Raw genomic sequence first — 16,181 nt, forward strand, 5'->3', positions numbered from 1 at the left:
AGACAGTGTGTTATGTCCCCCTTCCAGCAGATGGAGTCAGAGCAAAAACAGAGGGTGGTCCCTCATGATTGGTGCATCCTCTGTAAACCTTCAGTATTAAGAATATCCAAGCAACAAAGAAAAACCCCTTGGATGGATCAATACAAAACTGAATATCAACTAAATTGAACATCAAACTAAATATGAATAGGCAAACTTGCAATGTGAATTCTGTCAGTCCCAAACAAGTCCTGAAATGATTACACAGTCGAGCTGAAGGATTAACCCAAAGAAAAAACCCCAAAATCCTTAGGGTGGGCGTCTGAACTGATCCATGGTACTACAGAAATGAAAATTGGCAGGTAAGGAAATAATTCTTTTCCCTGTACGTACCAGGATCAGTCCACACCGTGGGATGTACCAAAGCTTTCCTTAAATAGGGTGGGCCACTGATATCCCAGCTTGAATGATCTGAGCCCCAAAAGAACCAGAGGTCGTTGATTGCAGAGTCAAGCGATAGTGATGCGCAAAAGTGTGCAAAGACTTCCAAGAGGCCACTCGGCAAAATTCCTGCAGAGAGACTGCTCTGCTTTCTGCCCAGGAAGCTGATTGAGCTCGAGAGAATGAGCTTTAATACCATCTGGGGGCTAATGCCCCGCGCCAATGTATGCGGTAGAGATTGCTTCCTTCATCCATCAGGTAATGGTGGTCTTTGAAGCTTAGTTCCCCTTCTTGGGACCACTCCAGAAGACAAAGATGATCTAATAAGCGGAAGTTTTTGGTAACCTCCAGAAATCGAAGGAGAACTCGCTTGACATCTAGGCGCCTGAGCTCCTTGGAATCCTCATCCCGGAATGATGGCAATTCCACCAACTGATTCACATGAAAAGACGAGACCACCTTTGTAAGGAAAGATGGTAAGATACCAGAGGATACTCCGGGATCCGTAGAGCGGAGATAAGGCTCTCTACATGACAAGGCCTGCAGCTCCGAGATTGTGCTAGCAGAACAGATGGCAACCAAGGAAACTGTCTTAAGAGTCAGGTCCTTGAGGGTAGTGCTCTACAGCGGTTCAAAGGGCAGCCCGACAAGAATACAAAGGATCAAAATCAAAACTCCGAGGGGCATAAATTGCGACTGTTTCACATGCTTTACTCCCTTCAAGAACTGGACCACATCCGGGTGTGTCGCAAGAGGAGGGCCATCCCGATGAGGAACTAGAGCACCTAAGTCTGCCACCTGATCTGAGAAAACTGTAGGCTAAATCCCCTTCTCCAGCCCTCGCTGAAGAATGACAAGATCTGGGCTATGGTCACACGCCGTGGAGAGAGACGTGAGGACTGGCAGCAAGCCTCAAACACTTTCCAAGCTCGGACATAGGACCTGGAGGTGGAAGGCTTCCTAGCCTTGAGAAAAGTGGAGATAACAGTCGCTGGATACCCTCGTCTCCTCAGCCGGCACTGTTCCAAAAGCCAGGTCACTAGACAGAAGCAATCTACCTAGTTGAAAAATACTGGTCCCTGCCGTAGGAAATTCGACAGATGCACCAGGCGTAGCAGGCTGTCCACTGCTAGGTTGACTAAGTCTGTGAACCACGGCAGACTAGGCCACTCCGGAGCCACAAAGATCACAGGCCCCTGGTGACCCTCTATTCTTCAGAGCACTCTTCCCACCAGGAACCAAGGCGGGAATATGGAACATAGGATGTTCCTCGGCCACAGGAAGGCTAGGGCATAGACGCCTTCTGCTCCATGCTCCCTTCTGCAGCTGAAAAAGCACGGAGCCTTTGCGTGGCCATCAGATCCAGATGGGGAGTCCCCCATCGCGTAATGAGTAGTGCCACTGCCTCCTGGGACAGTTCCCATTCTCTGGGATCTAAGCGCTGGCAACTTAAAAAAGCCACCTGAACATTGTCCACCCCTGCAATGTGAGATGCCGCCAGATTAGACAGGTGGAGTTCCGCCCACGGCATCAGCTTGTTAGTCTCCCGAGTCACATGGAGACTTCTTGTTCCCCCCCCACCTGATGACTGATGTACGCCACAGTTGTGGCTTGTCAGGGAGGATTCTGGACTGCTCGGCCTTATGCTAGGGGCAGAACACACTGCAGTGCAAGACGGACCGCTCTTGTCTCTAGACGGTGGATTGGCCAAGTTGCCTGTTCTAGTGCCCACTGACCCTGCATCGAGTGCCGACCGCACACTGGCCCCAGCCAGTAAGGCTGGCATCTGTTGTAACGAGTACCCATTGTGGAACCTAGAGCTCTACTCCTTGAAGCAAATGATCCAGGTCGAGCCCCAGGTCAGGCTGTCCTTGGGTAGGGGCGGTATAGGCAGAGGAGACAAATTCCTGAGATACCGGCTTCCAACGCGAGAGTAATGCTCTTTGTAAGGGACGCATGTGGATAAAGACCCAAGGCACAACATCTGTCATGGAGGCCATGAAACCTAGCAACTGGAAATAGTCCCAGGCTGTAGGAAGTCCGAGGTCCCGAAACGCTGAACCTGAGCAAGGAGCGATTGGACCCACTCCAGACGAAGAGAACCTATGCCTACTTTGATGTCGAAATGAGCTCCCAGAAAGTCAAGGGACCAGGATCCGTTCCTTCCTCAGGGCCATCACCACTACCATCACCTTGGTAAAGGCACGAGGAGCGGTTGCCAGCCCAAATGGCAGGGCCTGGAACTGGAAGAGCTGCCACAAAATCTTGAAGCGAAGGAGGTGCTGATGCTCCTTCAGGATGGGGATATGAAGATAAGCCTCCATCAAGTCCAAGGACGCCAGGAACTCTCCCCAGTGCACCGCAGCAATCCCTGAGCACACAGTTTCCATCCTGAAGTGTGGTACCTTGAGCTTCCTGTTGATCATCTTGAGATCCAGGATCGGCTGGAAGAAGCCTTCTTGCTTGGGGACTACGAAGTAGACGGAATAATGGCAGAGTCCTTGTTCTGGTAGTGGCACCGGAAGAATGGCTCCCAGATCCAGGAGGTGGTCTAGTGTCTGACATACAGCGCCCTGTTTCCTTAGTCCGCACGGAGAAAAGACAAACCTGAGAGGTCGAGCAAATACTAAAGCGTAACCGCGCTATAGAATATCCAGGACGCCCTGGTCTGAAGTGATTGTGACCCACTCCTTGTAGAAGAGCGACAGGTGTCCTCCTATGCAGGGAATCGAAGAATGGGCCGGCAATTTTTAAATGTGAAGATGTAGTGCAGTCCCTTGGTCAAGGGTGTCTCGGACTGATCTTCATCCCCAAAAGGAATGAGGCCAGGTCTGCAATCTAGACGAGGGAGGCCTGGGGGACACTGGCGCTTCAGCCAGGTGCAGCCAATGTCCTCTGAAATGGTTCCATGCGGAGCTGTATGTTCTGGATCTCCAAGGAGGATCTTCTGGTAATTTAAGTACCTTATGCTCCCCAAGCGACTTAAGTTGCTCCATCTCCTTTCCAAACATCTTACCCTTGAAGGGAAGGAAGCAGAGTTGAGACTAGGAGGAATCTGCGAACCAGGTCCTGAGCCAGAGGAGGTGCCGAGCTGAGACTACGGAGACCATAGATCTGGCCAGCACCCGGAGAAGATCATACAGTGCGTCCGCGTCATACGCTATGACGGCTTCTAGCCTTTCCACCTGTTGTGCCTCCCCTGGAGGCAGGTCCTGAGTCCAAAGTAGTTTTTGGCTCCAACAGAGTCATGTACGCTGCATCAGGGAGCTACAAACAGCAGACCAAACTCCCAAGGCGGACGCCTCAAACACTCTTCAAATACAACTCCAGTCACAGGAGTAGTTGCCCTAGCCGTGACTGTGGATACAGACGCATCCACCTTCAGTACCTTAAGTAGTTCCAGGGACTCCTCTGGGAGTGGATACAGTCTGTCCATCACTCTGCCAACCCGCAGAGGCACCTCCGGAGTCTCCTATCCCCTGGACAGCAATTGGAGGAGCATAGGATGAAAAGGAAAGTCTTCGAAGGTGGCTAGTAGGACCGGATCCCCTCTTTGGTGCAGAGCTGGCGGCAGGAGCCTCCTAGGGGGCCCCAGTATCTGATCCGGCCAGGACATATGAGATAAGTGGAACCATCTCACTCTGGAAAAGGCGTAGAACCCGAGGAACATCCCCTTCAACTTGCGCCGAGGGCATCAGGTCACCTAGATCAGGGGTCCACAGCAGGGTCAGTCAGGGGTGGAGGGTCAGGACCGGTTGGATGGGCAACCGGCTGAACCCCAGAGGATCCCGAAGGGGCCACTGGAACTGCAGGGCCAGAAATACTGGTGCTGTACTGGGCCGAGGCGGTACAGATCCACGAAGCCCCACTGCCACGTCCGGGAGTTCCCCCAGACTGACCACTTTAGGAGGTGGGGGAGCCAAACAGCATCCTGGTGGTGGCTGAGCCTTGCCAAATAAGCCCCATGCATCAGCAGAATAAATTCTGTGGAAAAAGGCTCTGGGAGAGGGATGGCCGGAGGGGAGAGGGGCCCGGAGGGTCCTCTGAGGGCGGCTCTGCATCGGGGAGGTGCGCCAGAAAGAGAACCGGAAGAGAATGAGGTCTGTCCAGGTCTGAATCACCAGGAGGCAGTGCTGGAGCAGCAAGTACTGGATCCAAGATGGCCACCGTTCCCACATTGGACGGGAATGGGGCCGACCTCAGAGTCTGGCGCGCATTTGCACACGAAACAGACCGCCCTCTAGGGTTTGAGATGCCCTTCCCGCTGGGGAGGTACCGAGCACACAGGCCTTCCTGGGAGAGCCGCGATCCTGGCTCCCTACAGGTGCTGCATCGTGTCAGCCGTGGCATGGAGGCAAGGAAAGAAGGGCTTGGAACCCAGACCTCCGAAAACCTTCGACAGCAGGAACGAAATCAAAGTCCTGTGCTGCCTGACTAATGACCCGTTCCGTTTTTTTTTTTCCCAAGCCAGAGGGATGTCGCGTCTCTGAAGCTTAGGGGCTGCCCTGAGGAAACGACATCTCTGGGCAGCGGGTCGATATTCAGGGGGAGGAGTTTGACCACCAACTTCACCCCTAAAGGCAGCAAATGACAGCCCTGTAAAAGGAAAGTTACTTACCCCCAAAACAATACAGCAATAAATAAAAAAAGACAGGTCTGCCACTGAATGACAGCTCTCTGCCTGCAAGCCTGCAGCAGGTCAGCCCATAGAAAGTAGAGCAAAGCTACAAAGAAAAGCCTTTGCTTTTTTTTTTTTTTTAAATAAGATCCATCCAAATAAAAAGTGTTAAGAAAACAGGAGAAATAAATTAGACTATTCTCACAGAAAGAAAATGGGAGAACTGAAGGTGCAACCCGAATCTGCTGGAGTCAGAGAAATACTGAAGGTTTACAGAGGGCGCACCAGTCATGAAGTACGTAGAGGGAACAAATTTTTCCTTATTTAGCCCATGGATAATAGTTCCCCTCCCTGAAGCAAGTGTCCAATAGTAGTTATACCTGCCTGTTGCCATGTCCGGAAGGCCACTGACTGATAACCTATAGCAAATTCTGTATTGTAATAAATTTGTTTGGTAAAAGTATGAATTTCCTAACACTTTCCCTTTCCACTGGTCCCAAATCTTCAATGTGGTTTTCAAGGACCAAGGTATTCATGCTGTGCGCCTCCATGTTCGTCTGGGTTGTCAGGGGATTGCTCCTATGGGCATCTCTCCAACCATCAACTGTTCAGCAATCACCCAGTTTGGGGTTTTGAACACGTGCAATATCCAATGCCTTCAATTGTGATGCAACATAATAGGCTTGTATATTCGGCACTCCCAACCCCCCCTGTAATTTAGTTTGAAATAGGACACGTCTAGCTACTCTCGGTGGCCTTTGCCGCCAAATGAAGTCAAATATTTTCTTATGTAATCTGCAAAGAAGATGGCAGGTATATGGGTTAAGTGGAGAACAAGTTCAGGTATCTTGGTAAGATATTCATTTTGACAATTGCTAAGTGCCCCAGCCATGTAAATGGGCCTTTATGCCATTTATCAATATCTGTCAACTGCCCACATGAGGGGAATATAATTGATGGAGAAAAGGTCTTCCAAATTAGAATGGAGATTAATTCCCAGATACTTAAGGGACTTCTTTGCCCAGCAAAATGGGAAGTTCCAAGAGATTCTATGATGTCAGAATGTGGCAAATTTATATTTAATAACTCCAATTTCTCAAAATTCACCTTAAATCCAGATACTTTGCTAAATGATAATTCTTTTTCTACTTCAATTAGTGAATGGCAAGGGTCAGCTAAAGTAAACATGTCGGCATGTGATAATTTGAAACTATGAGTGCCCAATTGAATTCCTTTTATAGACTGGGATGCTCAAATACACGTGGAGAAAGGTTCTAAGAATATAGCGAAGAGCAGTGGAGAAAGTGGGCAACCTTGTCTAGTGCCCCTACCAATCGTGAACGTGTCACCATAGCCACCATTCACTTTCACTGTGGCTTTTGGGTTATTGTATAACTGGGTGACCCACTGCATGAAAAAAGGGTCAAAGTTCATTTTTACTAAGGTTTGAAATAAAAGCTGATGAACTAGGTCGAAGGCCTTTTCTGCATCAATGGAAAGGAGTGCAGCTGGTGTCCCCTCCCTCTTTGCCCACCATATTAAATCTAGTATCTTCCTCACATTATCCACCACCATCCACTGCGGAACAAATCCCACTTGGTCCAATTGTATCAGGGAAGGTAGGTACCTATTCAATCGTAGCATCAATATTCTAGCCAAGATTTTTAGGTCCTGATTTATTAAAGAGATTGGCCTATAGGGCCCACACAAGGTGGGATCTCGTCCCGGTTTAAGTAATACCATGATACCTGCAATATTGGCTTGATTAGGAAAGGACACTCCCTCCCTGATATAATTAAAAAGATCCGCTAGGTGAGTAGCCAGCACATCAGAGATTGCTTTGTAATATTCCCCTGGTAGGCCATCTAGGCCCGGCGATTTACCAGCTTTAAGAGAAGTAATCATTGACCATACCTCCCCTGTTATTGGACTATGTTTCAGCAGTATACCTGAACTTTATACAATAAATGACTCCTATCAGTTTGTGTCAGCCCTGATCAGACATGTTGTCTGGCATCTGTTGAGGCTTCTTTGCAGTGCGACGCTTGGATCTCTCAACACGTTGCCATTTTGGAGCTAAGTCCATGCTTGTATTAGCGATCATCGTCAGCGGTGGTGGAAGGCTGAGCTCAAGGCCTGCTTGCTGAAAGACCATCCTCACTTCTTTCACTTTTCAGACGGTATGTGACACCTTCTTGCTGAAAGGATAGGGTAAAGGGGAAATTCCACAGATACCTGATATCCGTGCACCTCAGCGCTTCTGTAACTGCACACAGGTCGTTGCGTTTTTTTTTTGTTTGTTTGTTTTTTTAGAGTGCTGGCTGCCAAGTCTTGGAAAACAGCGATTTCCATGTTCCAGGTCCAGAGCTTCTTTTGTCTTGCAACTGCAATTACTGCTTCCTTTTGAATAAAGCTTTGAAAGTCTAATATGTCACGAGGTCTGCTTTCCTGGCGTGCTCCTAATGCCCTGTGCGCTCTCAGTTTTTATTGTGGGGCTCTCAGAGTTTTCTCCTTGTCCTTTCTCTGCTTTATTTTGAGTTAAGAGGAAGGAACAAAATGCGGTTGATATCGCCATGGTATCTGCATATTCAATTTATCCGAATGTTGAGGTGCCTTGAACAATTCTCTATGTCCTCTAACTTTTCAGACAAGAAGAAAATTTCGGATTGCATCTCCGTTTTGTTCTGGGTGAGTGCTGTAATGGCGGTGTCATGGCAATCTACTCTTATAGATGTCATCCACCCGCTGACCAAGTGCCAGAAAGTCTTCACAAAGTTCTGAAAAGGAAGCAAGTAAGTCCTCCTTATGATGCTTCATTTCAGACCATACGTAGTTCTATGAATCATTCACACAGCACAGATTTCATTGGTAAGTCAGATAAGGTCAGGGCATGGTCTATTGCCGCTTGCGGGGACAGTACCAGAGCTTCTGTTTCCTGGCTTTCCATTTCCCCTGCTGTACTCAAATATTAGGCCCTGATTTCCTCAGCTCTTCCACCACTTTAGTGAACAAGAATTTCTGCAAATCTAAGCCTTTTTTCCTCGTATTCATCTGGGCTCGTTCGTGTGGTTGGTAAGCAGGTCAAAGTGTATATTGTAGTTCTTAATCGGGTATTGAAGGTGGAGGATTGCAGGAGCTACATGATTAAGCGTCTATCTTGCCTCATCGCAAACAGTGCGCCCCCCCCCCCCCCCCAGGGACGAGGTTTTGACTGGGGAGTAGGGAGAGTAGGCCAGTCACCCATACCCACAATGCTGGACCTTTTGCTCAGGCTGCAGTTCTTTGCAGACCAGTGGCCCAGTATAACCTCAGAAAGTGGGTTCTTTCATCATCTGTCAAAGGCACCAATTGAATCTAATAGGTGTCCCACCAAATTGCCCTCCGTGCCCGTTCTGGGGGCTGGGAGCACATCAGGAGATACTACTAGCAGAGCTCTTCTCTCGCTTAACAGCCGGAGCAGTCGAGCCAGTACCACTAGGGCAACGAGAGCAGGGATTCTACTCCTAGTACTTCCTGATTCCAAAGAGAACAGGACTCCATCCCATCCTAGACCTAAGAGCCTTGCACAAATTTCTAATAAAAGTTCAAGATGGTTTCCTTGATCCCCCCTCAATCCACTGGATTGAGGGGGGATCAAGGATGCATACACTCATATCGAGATCTTCCCCAGTCATAGGAAGTATCTGATTCATGGTAGGAAAACAGCACTTCTAGTACCATGGTGGTGGCGCACTGCCACAAACTGGGAGTACATGTTTTCCCTTATCTGGAAAACTGGCTGGTCAAGAGCACATCTCAGGCAGAAGCCACGAGGTCCATGCACTTGACCATCCAGGTGTTGAAGTCACTAGGGTTTATTCTCAACTACCCAAAGTCCCATCTCAGCCCATCACTTCAATTGGACTTCATGGGAGCCCTGCTAGACAGCTCAGGTCAAGGCCTTGTCAAAGAGCATTCACCCTTATGACCATTGCAGCAGAAATTCAGTAGAGCCAGGTGTCAGCGTGGCACATGTTGAGGCTGCTGGGCCATATGGCTGTTGCAGTCCATGTCACTCCCTTGGCTCATCTAGACATGCGTAAAGCCCAATAGACCCTGAGGCTGCAGTGGCGCCAGGCCACTCAGAGCCTCCAGCATTGATTCTGAATCACCCAGTCTCTCCAGGACTCATTGCCCTGGTGGCAGGTACTTACAAATCTGGAACGGGGGATCTCTTTTCAAAGTCCCCCTACCCAAATTGTCCTAGCCATGGATGCATCCACCCTGGGGTGGGGAACTCATGCAGATGGGCTTAGCACCCAGTGTCTGATCTGCTCAGGAACACTCATCAAATCAATTTCCTGGAGCTTCAGACTATCAGGTATATGCTACAGGCTTCAGAGATCAGCTGCCCAACAAAGTTGTCCTGATCCAAACAGAGAACCAGCTAGCCATGTGGTATGGTCATTTTCTGCCACCTTATTTCTGAGGTGTTTACACCCCTAAATGCTTATGATTCTTAGCTTTCCTTTGGCTTACCTGAGTACATAAGCTTCCTGCTTGTCAGTTTTTGTCACACTGATGATCAAACAATGCACATTCTGTAAAAGTTTGTCCCACTCAAACCTGTAAAAGGATAAGTTCAGAAAGTCACTTAAGGCAGACAATATTTATGTCATAGAAAGCAAATTGTCTACATATTGCCTTGAGATCTCAGTAAGGGTAATTAGATTTCTGAAGCCAGCATCTCTATTGCATGACTTCCCCAGTTGTACAGTGTCCCCAAAATTCATATTCTGTACAACATGCGGGAGGTCAATATTCATCCCCTTAAAATTCAAGAAAAAAGTTTTAAGTTGATGGATTTGTTCCTATCCCTTCTGAGTTTTTTTAAAACTTTTCCCCTTATCTTAATTACAGACAAGTATTAGTCTTTGGAAAAGGGGAAATTTTCACAACTAAGAAAGCAGATTCTTCAACTGCCTAGGAAAATACAGACTTATCCTGCCCAAAATTATATTACTGGACTTTGAACCTGGTGCACTGTGCAAGGGCAGGCATAACAGAACCAAAGACCACAATGGGCAGATATGGAATGTGAGTTCCTGAAGGAATGTGATTTATCAGGCATTAGGTATTTTTGCCAGAGGATGTGGTTAGTGCAGTTAGTGTAGCTGTGTTTAAAAAAGGATTGGATAAGTTCTTGGAGGAGAAATCCATTACCTGCTATTAAGTTGACTTAGAAAATAGCCACTGCTATTACTAGCAACAGTAAAATGGTATAGACTTAGTTTTTGGGTACTTGCCAGGTACTTATAGCCTGGATTGACCACTGTTGGAAACAGGATGCTGGGCTTGATGGACCCTTGATCTGTCTCAGTATGGCATATTCTTATGTTCACAGAAAAAGTTATTTAAAGATGCAGAAATTTAAATATTTTGAGCAGAATTTCCCTAGAAATTCACTGTAAGAGTGTCCCTTCTACTCACTCTCCCTACTCCCCTGGCCACTTTGCCCTCTCAGGCCCCAACTCCTCCACCTGCCAGTATCTCTCTACCCCTAGGCTCAACCCCTTCCACTCTTATGGACACTCAGAGTTTGACCCCTTTCTCAGTACTGCCCTTCACACAGGCTCCCTCTGTCCCTCCCTCACACAAATGCTCCCTCTAGTGCACATACACACCCCCTCATCCAGGCTCCATCACTCTTACACATCCCCTCATACAGGGTCCCTCTCTTGCATACACACCCACACAAGCTCCCTTTCTCACACATACACCCTCACACAGGTTACCTATATGTCTCACTCATCCCTTCACACAGGCTCTCACACACAATCCCTTCACACAGGCTAACACCCTCACATACACACCTTCGCAATCTCGTCATATAGGCTCCCTCTCTGGCAACCACACTTAAGCACCACCTTCCCTCTCCCTCACATTCAGCTCTCAATACAGTCACTCTCAAGGCCTTCATCTTCGCTGCGAGCAGAACACGTCTCTCGGTGGCCTTCATCTTCATCGTGAACGGCACGACAGGACCTTCATCTTCACCACGAACAGTGCGAGCTCAGTTTGTGGCACGCCGGGGTCTCCTGCCATTTTCTTTTCAGAATTTGGCAATTGGTACTCTTCCGTGTCCTTGTGCCTATCTAGGGATGGCAACCAGATGGACTGATTTAAATGAAACTCCGAGACTATCTTGGGCAAGAAGAATGGAACAGTACGAAGTTGTAACACTCCTGGGGTCATCCGGAGGAACGGTTCCTAACATGACAATGCCTGTAGTTCAGAGATGCAACAAGCCGAACATATAGCCATCAGGAACACAGTCTTCAGGGTTAACAAGTGCAAGCGGCTGAAAGGAGAGCCCTACCAAGAACTCCAATACTAGGTTTCTATTACACAAGGGAACCGGTCACCATAGGGGTGGGCGGGAGGGAGGAGAGAGTAACTGAGGGGAGGGGGAGGAGGAGAGAGTGACTGAGGGGGAGGGAGAAGCAGTGGCGGCGGCGAGGGCTGCAGCGGCAGCGAGGGGCGGTGGCGAGGAGCAGTAGCGGCGGCGGGGAGTGACTGAGAAGTCACATTAATGGTAAGAAGTACTTTATTCATCATTGGTTAGCAACAGCATAACAACGTTATTAAAAAGAATTCAGAGACTTATTGTACTTTAAAAGTGTTGGTCTTACATAAAATGCACATATTTACTTGTATTTAGTTTTAAACATATTGTATGGCTCTCACGGAATTACATTTTAAAATGTGGCGTTCATGGCTCTCTAGCCAAAAAGGTTCCTGACCCCTGCTTTAAGGCCACTCCTCTCTCCACTGGGATAGCTGTTTGCTTCAAAACAGCACAGACCAGCACATCCACTTAGGGACACGGAGGCATTCCCCCACCACCAGCTCCAGTGGGTATAGAGCTTCTAATGCTCATCCACCTTTAAACTCACTTCAGGGGTGTCCCATTCCAGGTCAATTAACTCCTGGATGGCTTCCAGCACCGGAAAGCAGCAAGAAGCTTTTCAGAGAGACACCAGAATGGGATTTCTTCTTTGGTTCCGTCAGAGTCCGCCCCAGGATCTCCCAGTGTATTCATGGTCTGAGGAAATCAGGACCAGCTATCTCTATGGAAAAAAAAAGTAACATGGTCCAATATGGCTCCAAAGATGGCAGGATTCCCCCATCTTCCAAGGAATCTCCTTATTCGTCCGTGCTGTCAGGGTCCCTGCCAGGGATACCCTTGGTGAGATTAGGCATGACTTGAGTCCTGCCGATAGGGCTGGGAGAGGGAGGCCCTACCAGCTGTGGTTTCGCCCAGACAGGGGCAAGTGAAGCAGACTGCACCTGTACGAAGTCTTAAAGGCCTTGAAAGAATTTCACCCAAGAGAAGGCTGCTGGGTCCATGCCTAGCCCAGGAGGTACTGGGATAGGCACCGCTGGATTTCCCTCTCCCATGGAAGACCCAGCCCTGGGGTTACTCAGATCAGAGGTACTTCTGGTTAAGATTGTAGCTGACCCATCCTCAGATTGGGAGGATTCGGGCTTTGTAAAGTCTGGGGACCAACTCTCCCTGGCCCTCACAGTGCTGACATAAGTAAGAATCAAGGTCAGACTGTTGCCCCTAATATGACAAGCAGCACAAAGAATGGTGCTTGTGTTTCTTTGCTGCCTGAGCAATTAGGCATGTTAGCTACGCATTCAGCCAGATATCACTTAAATTTGTGCACAGATTTCAGGCAATTACGCGGGCCGCAGCAAGGCGCACACACAACCCATGCACCCAGCTTTATCTAAAGTCTGTGCCTAGAAAGTTGCGCATGTACGTATGGGCGCAATGTTGTGTGGGGCGTTACACGCAGTCCTCACACAGCCATCGCAACATACCATGCGGCGTGAAAATAAAGTGGGGCCTAGCTCACTGAGGGCCGCTCAACCGGCTTGGAGCCCACTTCCCTTAATCCCAATGGGATCGGGAATGACATCTGTACAATGCACAGAGAAGGGAGACTGGAGGAATTCTCACCAAAACCCCTCCAATGCCTCAATCTGTGATGGATCGGTTTTTGGGTTTTTTTTAAATACTTACCTGGGCTCAGTTACAGAGATGGTCTCTGGCTGCGGGGGAGAGGGCTTTGGCTGTCACTGCCACACAGCTTCCTGCACCCACTGCCTTTCAGCTGAATAAGCAGCAAAATCCACGCTAGTAACCGGCTTCTGGACTAAGACTCCTCTGAGGGATCTCGAAAATCACCACAGGAATTCTCAACTGGGGAGGGACCTTTAGGTATCACCACAGGAGAGCGAGGCTCGATCTTTCTCCAATATAAAAGTAAAATTTCTTCTAAAATGGTACAGCGATCCCCATAGGGAAAGAACATCCACATCTGCTAGGAGACAGATACCGAAGGGCTGAGGTTACTACAGGGGTATATCTAGGGTAATGTCAGCTTTGAAACTGACTCCGTCTCCATCTGCTAGCAGGGGAGCATATAATCCATTGGTCCCGAGTCCATCTGGCTACACGCTAAGAAATTTAAGTTATTTTATAGAACTTAAGTTATTTTCAAAGTGACCAGCACAAGACATCCCATTGAGCCAGCCAGTTGCCTGTTTCAATACAACAGGGCTTCCTGCACTCCACTATGCAAATGCAGTGAAGAATAAGTCCAGTAAAAGGAGAGATATGAATACTTCTAGTGCCATAACCCAGAAGTGGCAGAATTGGTGATACGCCAGGAAAGTGTTCTGGCAGCTTGCCCTTGTCCTCTGACAAGGTCTGTCAATGAATCTGCTGTGCTGCACTTTGAAATTCAAAGCAGTCCTCTCAGCTTGTACTGGAGCTCCTTAACTCACAAATTTTGATTCCTTATAATTGTCATATTTGACTCTTAAAATTCAGAATATTCACTTGTTGCAACTGATATGATTAACTTTCTGGGCTATAGCTTAGGTCAATTTTAACTAGCTGTTACCAAGCAGCAACTCTTTCCTAGGCAGAATTTCTATTTATATCTTCTGAATAAGCAAAGTATCCAACTACTGTGCTACAATGGTTGATATCAGCCCTTTGAGTAGCTGGAAAGAAATGTCAAACAAAAAATCTCTAGTATTTTCTGGCACTGCAACCATCTATCGGACCGATTCAGAAAACCTCGCGGGAGAGCCGGCGAGTGCCCACTCTCCCGATGTGCACCCAGGCTACTCTCCTGGGGGTGCGATTCAGGAAGCCAAGGTATGCAAATTAGGGCCCGCGGTAAAAAGGAGGCGCTAGGGACATTAGCGCGTCCCTAGCACCTTTTTGACAAAGCGGCGGCTGTCAGCGAGTTTGACAGCCGACGCTTAATTTTACCGTGTCGGTTGTCGAACCCGCTGACAGCCAGGGGTTCGGAAAATGGACACCAGCAAAGTTGAGCGTCCGTTTTCCAATCCACGGGCCCATTTTTTTTTTTTTTTAATCTTTGGGGCCTCAGACTTCATATCGCTATATTAAGTCAGAGGGTGTACAGAAAAGCTTACTGTATAAGGGGTAAAAATAGCACATAAAAAATATGCAGCCAAATGGGGGCTAAAGGTGCGCTCAGCCGAGTGCACCATACTGAATCCGTCCGTATGTGAGCTCGTTCACATAAGCACAATGAAAATTGATCACTTAAATATTGATCAATAACTGCTCCTCCTGCACCCCGCATGTTATATAATCAATGCCTGGGAGAATGTACAAATACTGCAGAAACAGATGTAGTGGCTCACAGGTTACTCCTGCTTGAAGTTGCTGAAAATTTTACAATGCTCCTCTTAAATCCAAAAGTCCTACAACTGAAAAGGTTTTCAGATTTCTGAGCTTGCAATATAAAATGAAAATGCCTGGGCTCATCCCAAACAATTACAGATCATACTGCTTTCATGTCTAACTTAAAATAATTATGATACAGGTGCTTTTTACAAGCATCCAAAATACCAAAGAACACAATTACAGCATAGATACATAACTTAATTTACAACTCTTACTACATAATAACATAAGACAAGAAATAAGACTTGCCATACTGGGTCAGACCAAATATTCCCTCTAATTTCTGACATGCTATGTGCACAAACTTTTGTTGTATGCAACTTTTCCAAAACTTAACTTAATGTTGTGTGTCCAAACTTACAACTCAGCCTACTGGAGTTAAAAAAGAAATGAAGACAAGTGAAATGTTAACATGTTTATATACTTAAAGAGGCTACTAAAGGTATAGCAAGTAGAAAGCGTAACAGTTTAATTGTTTTATACTATATATACTGGGCGACTGCGCCTCATAACTCAGTTCACAACTTCAGTCCATATTTACATTTTTTCCCTGCGGTCTGACATTTGTCCATTCGTTATAGATTCTGTCAAGATCTACATTTCCGCCATCTAGTTGATAGTTCTTCACACGCATGATCATAGCCAAATGCTCCGTCTGTAACAGATTCTGCGATTTGGTTTTTGTAGTGTTCATTTAACTGAAGCCACGTTCAGTCTTACACTGGATGCCATGAATGTTCCTCCAATATCCAACACACCGAGGTCTTTGAATTGTTCATTTTGAGTTACAAATAACAGATGACAAATCTGAAACTTTGTCTGATTTTCTCAGCAACGAATTTGAAGCTGTTGTATTGATCAACTGTTAACTCCTCAGGCAGAAACTCTATATTGAGCACAGTGATTTTGTGTTATCAATTCCGAAATCGAAGTCACAATTGACAAGTGACCCAATATCAAATGCAGCCCATACCTGTACTTCCTCTTCTGGAAATCTTTCATCCAGATGGACACACAAGAGATTGATAAATGTGATCAGCGAGCTTGTGTCGACTGCACTATTGGTTGGTACCTGTAATAGTGCTTTAACACTGACTCTACTGAGGTGAGTTAGATTTGACTTCTGATCTTGTTCAGTTTGCCTCGAGCTAGATGGTGAGCTTCTAGAGTTGTTAAACCCTTCTTCTGAAGAGACAATGAAGCCAAATCTGATAGAACATCGTTCAAAATTTCCAGAGCTACCCTAAACTCAGAAGTGCTCTACCCTAAACTCAGAAGTGCTCAGCTTCTTGAAACAGTATTTGGCAATTGGGTCTTTTCCCTGCTCTTCCTCAAAATATTTTAACAAAACAGTATAGCTTGCAC

General features: G+C 47.2%; 1 protein-coding gene across 4 annotated transcripts in view; it reads right to left on the bottom strand.

The window, feature by feature from the left end:
* AMD1 (adenosylmethionine decarboxylase 1) overlaps window positions 1-16,181 on the bottom strand; it is a 131,039-nt gene that overhangs the window by 100,872 nt on the left and 13,986 nt on the right. For 2 of the 4 annotated variants that reach the window (XM_029595263.1, XM_029595261.1), the window contains exon 2: window positions 9,557-9,643. The exons of 1 other annotated variant lie outside the window; for it this stretch is intronic. In XM_029595263.1, the coding sequence (XP_029451123.1) occupies window positions 9,557-9,643 (87 nt within the window). Of the gene's footprint in view, window positions 1-6,987; window positions 7,816-9,556; window positions 9,644-16,181 lie in introns of all 4 variants that reach the window. One more of the 4 variants, XM_029595264.1, reaches the window with a different exon arrangement.

The sequence above is a fragment of the Rhinatrema bivittatum genome, chromosome 3 (assembly GCF_901001135.1).
Source record: "Rhinatrema bivittatum chromosome 3, aRhiBiv1.1, whole genome shotgun sequence".
Taxonomy (NCBI): domain Eukaryota; kingdom Metazoa; phylum Chordata; class Amphibia; order Gymnophiona; family Rhinatrematidae; genus Rhinatrema; species Rhinatrema bivittatum.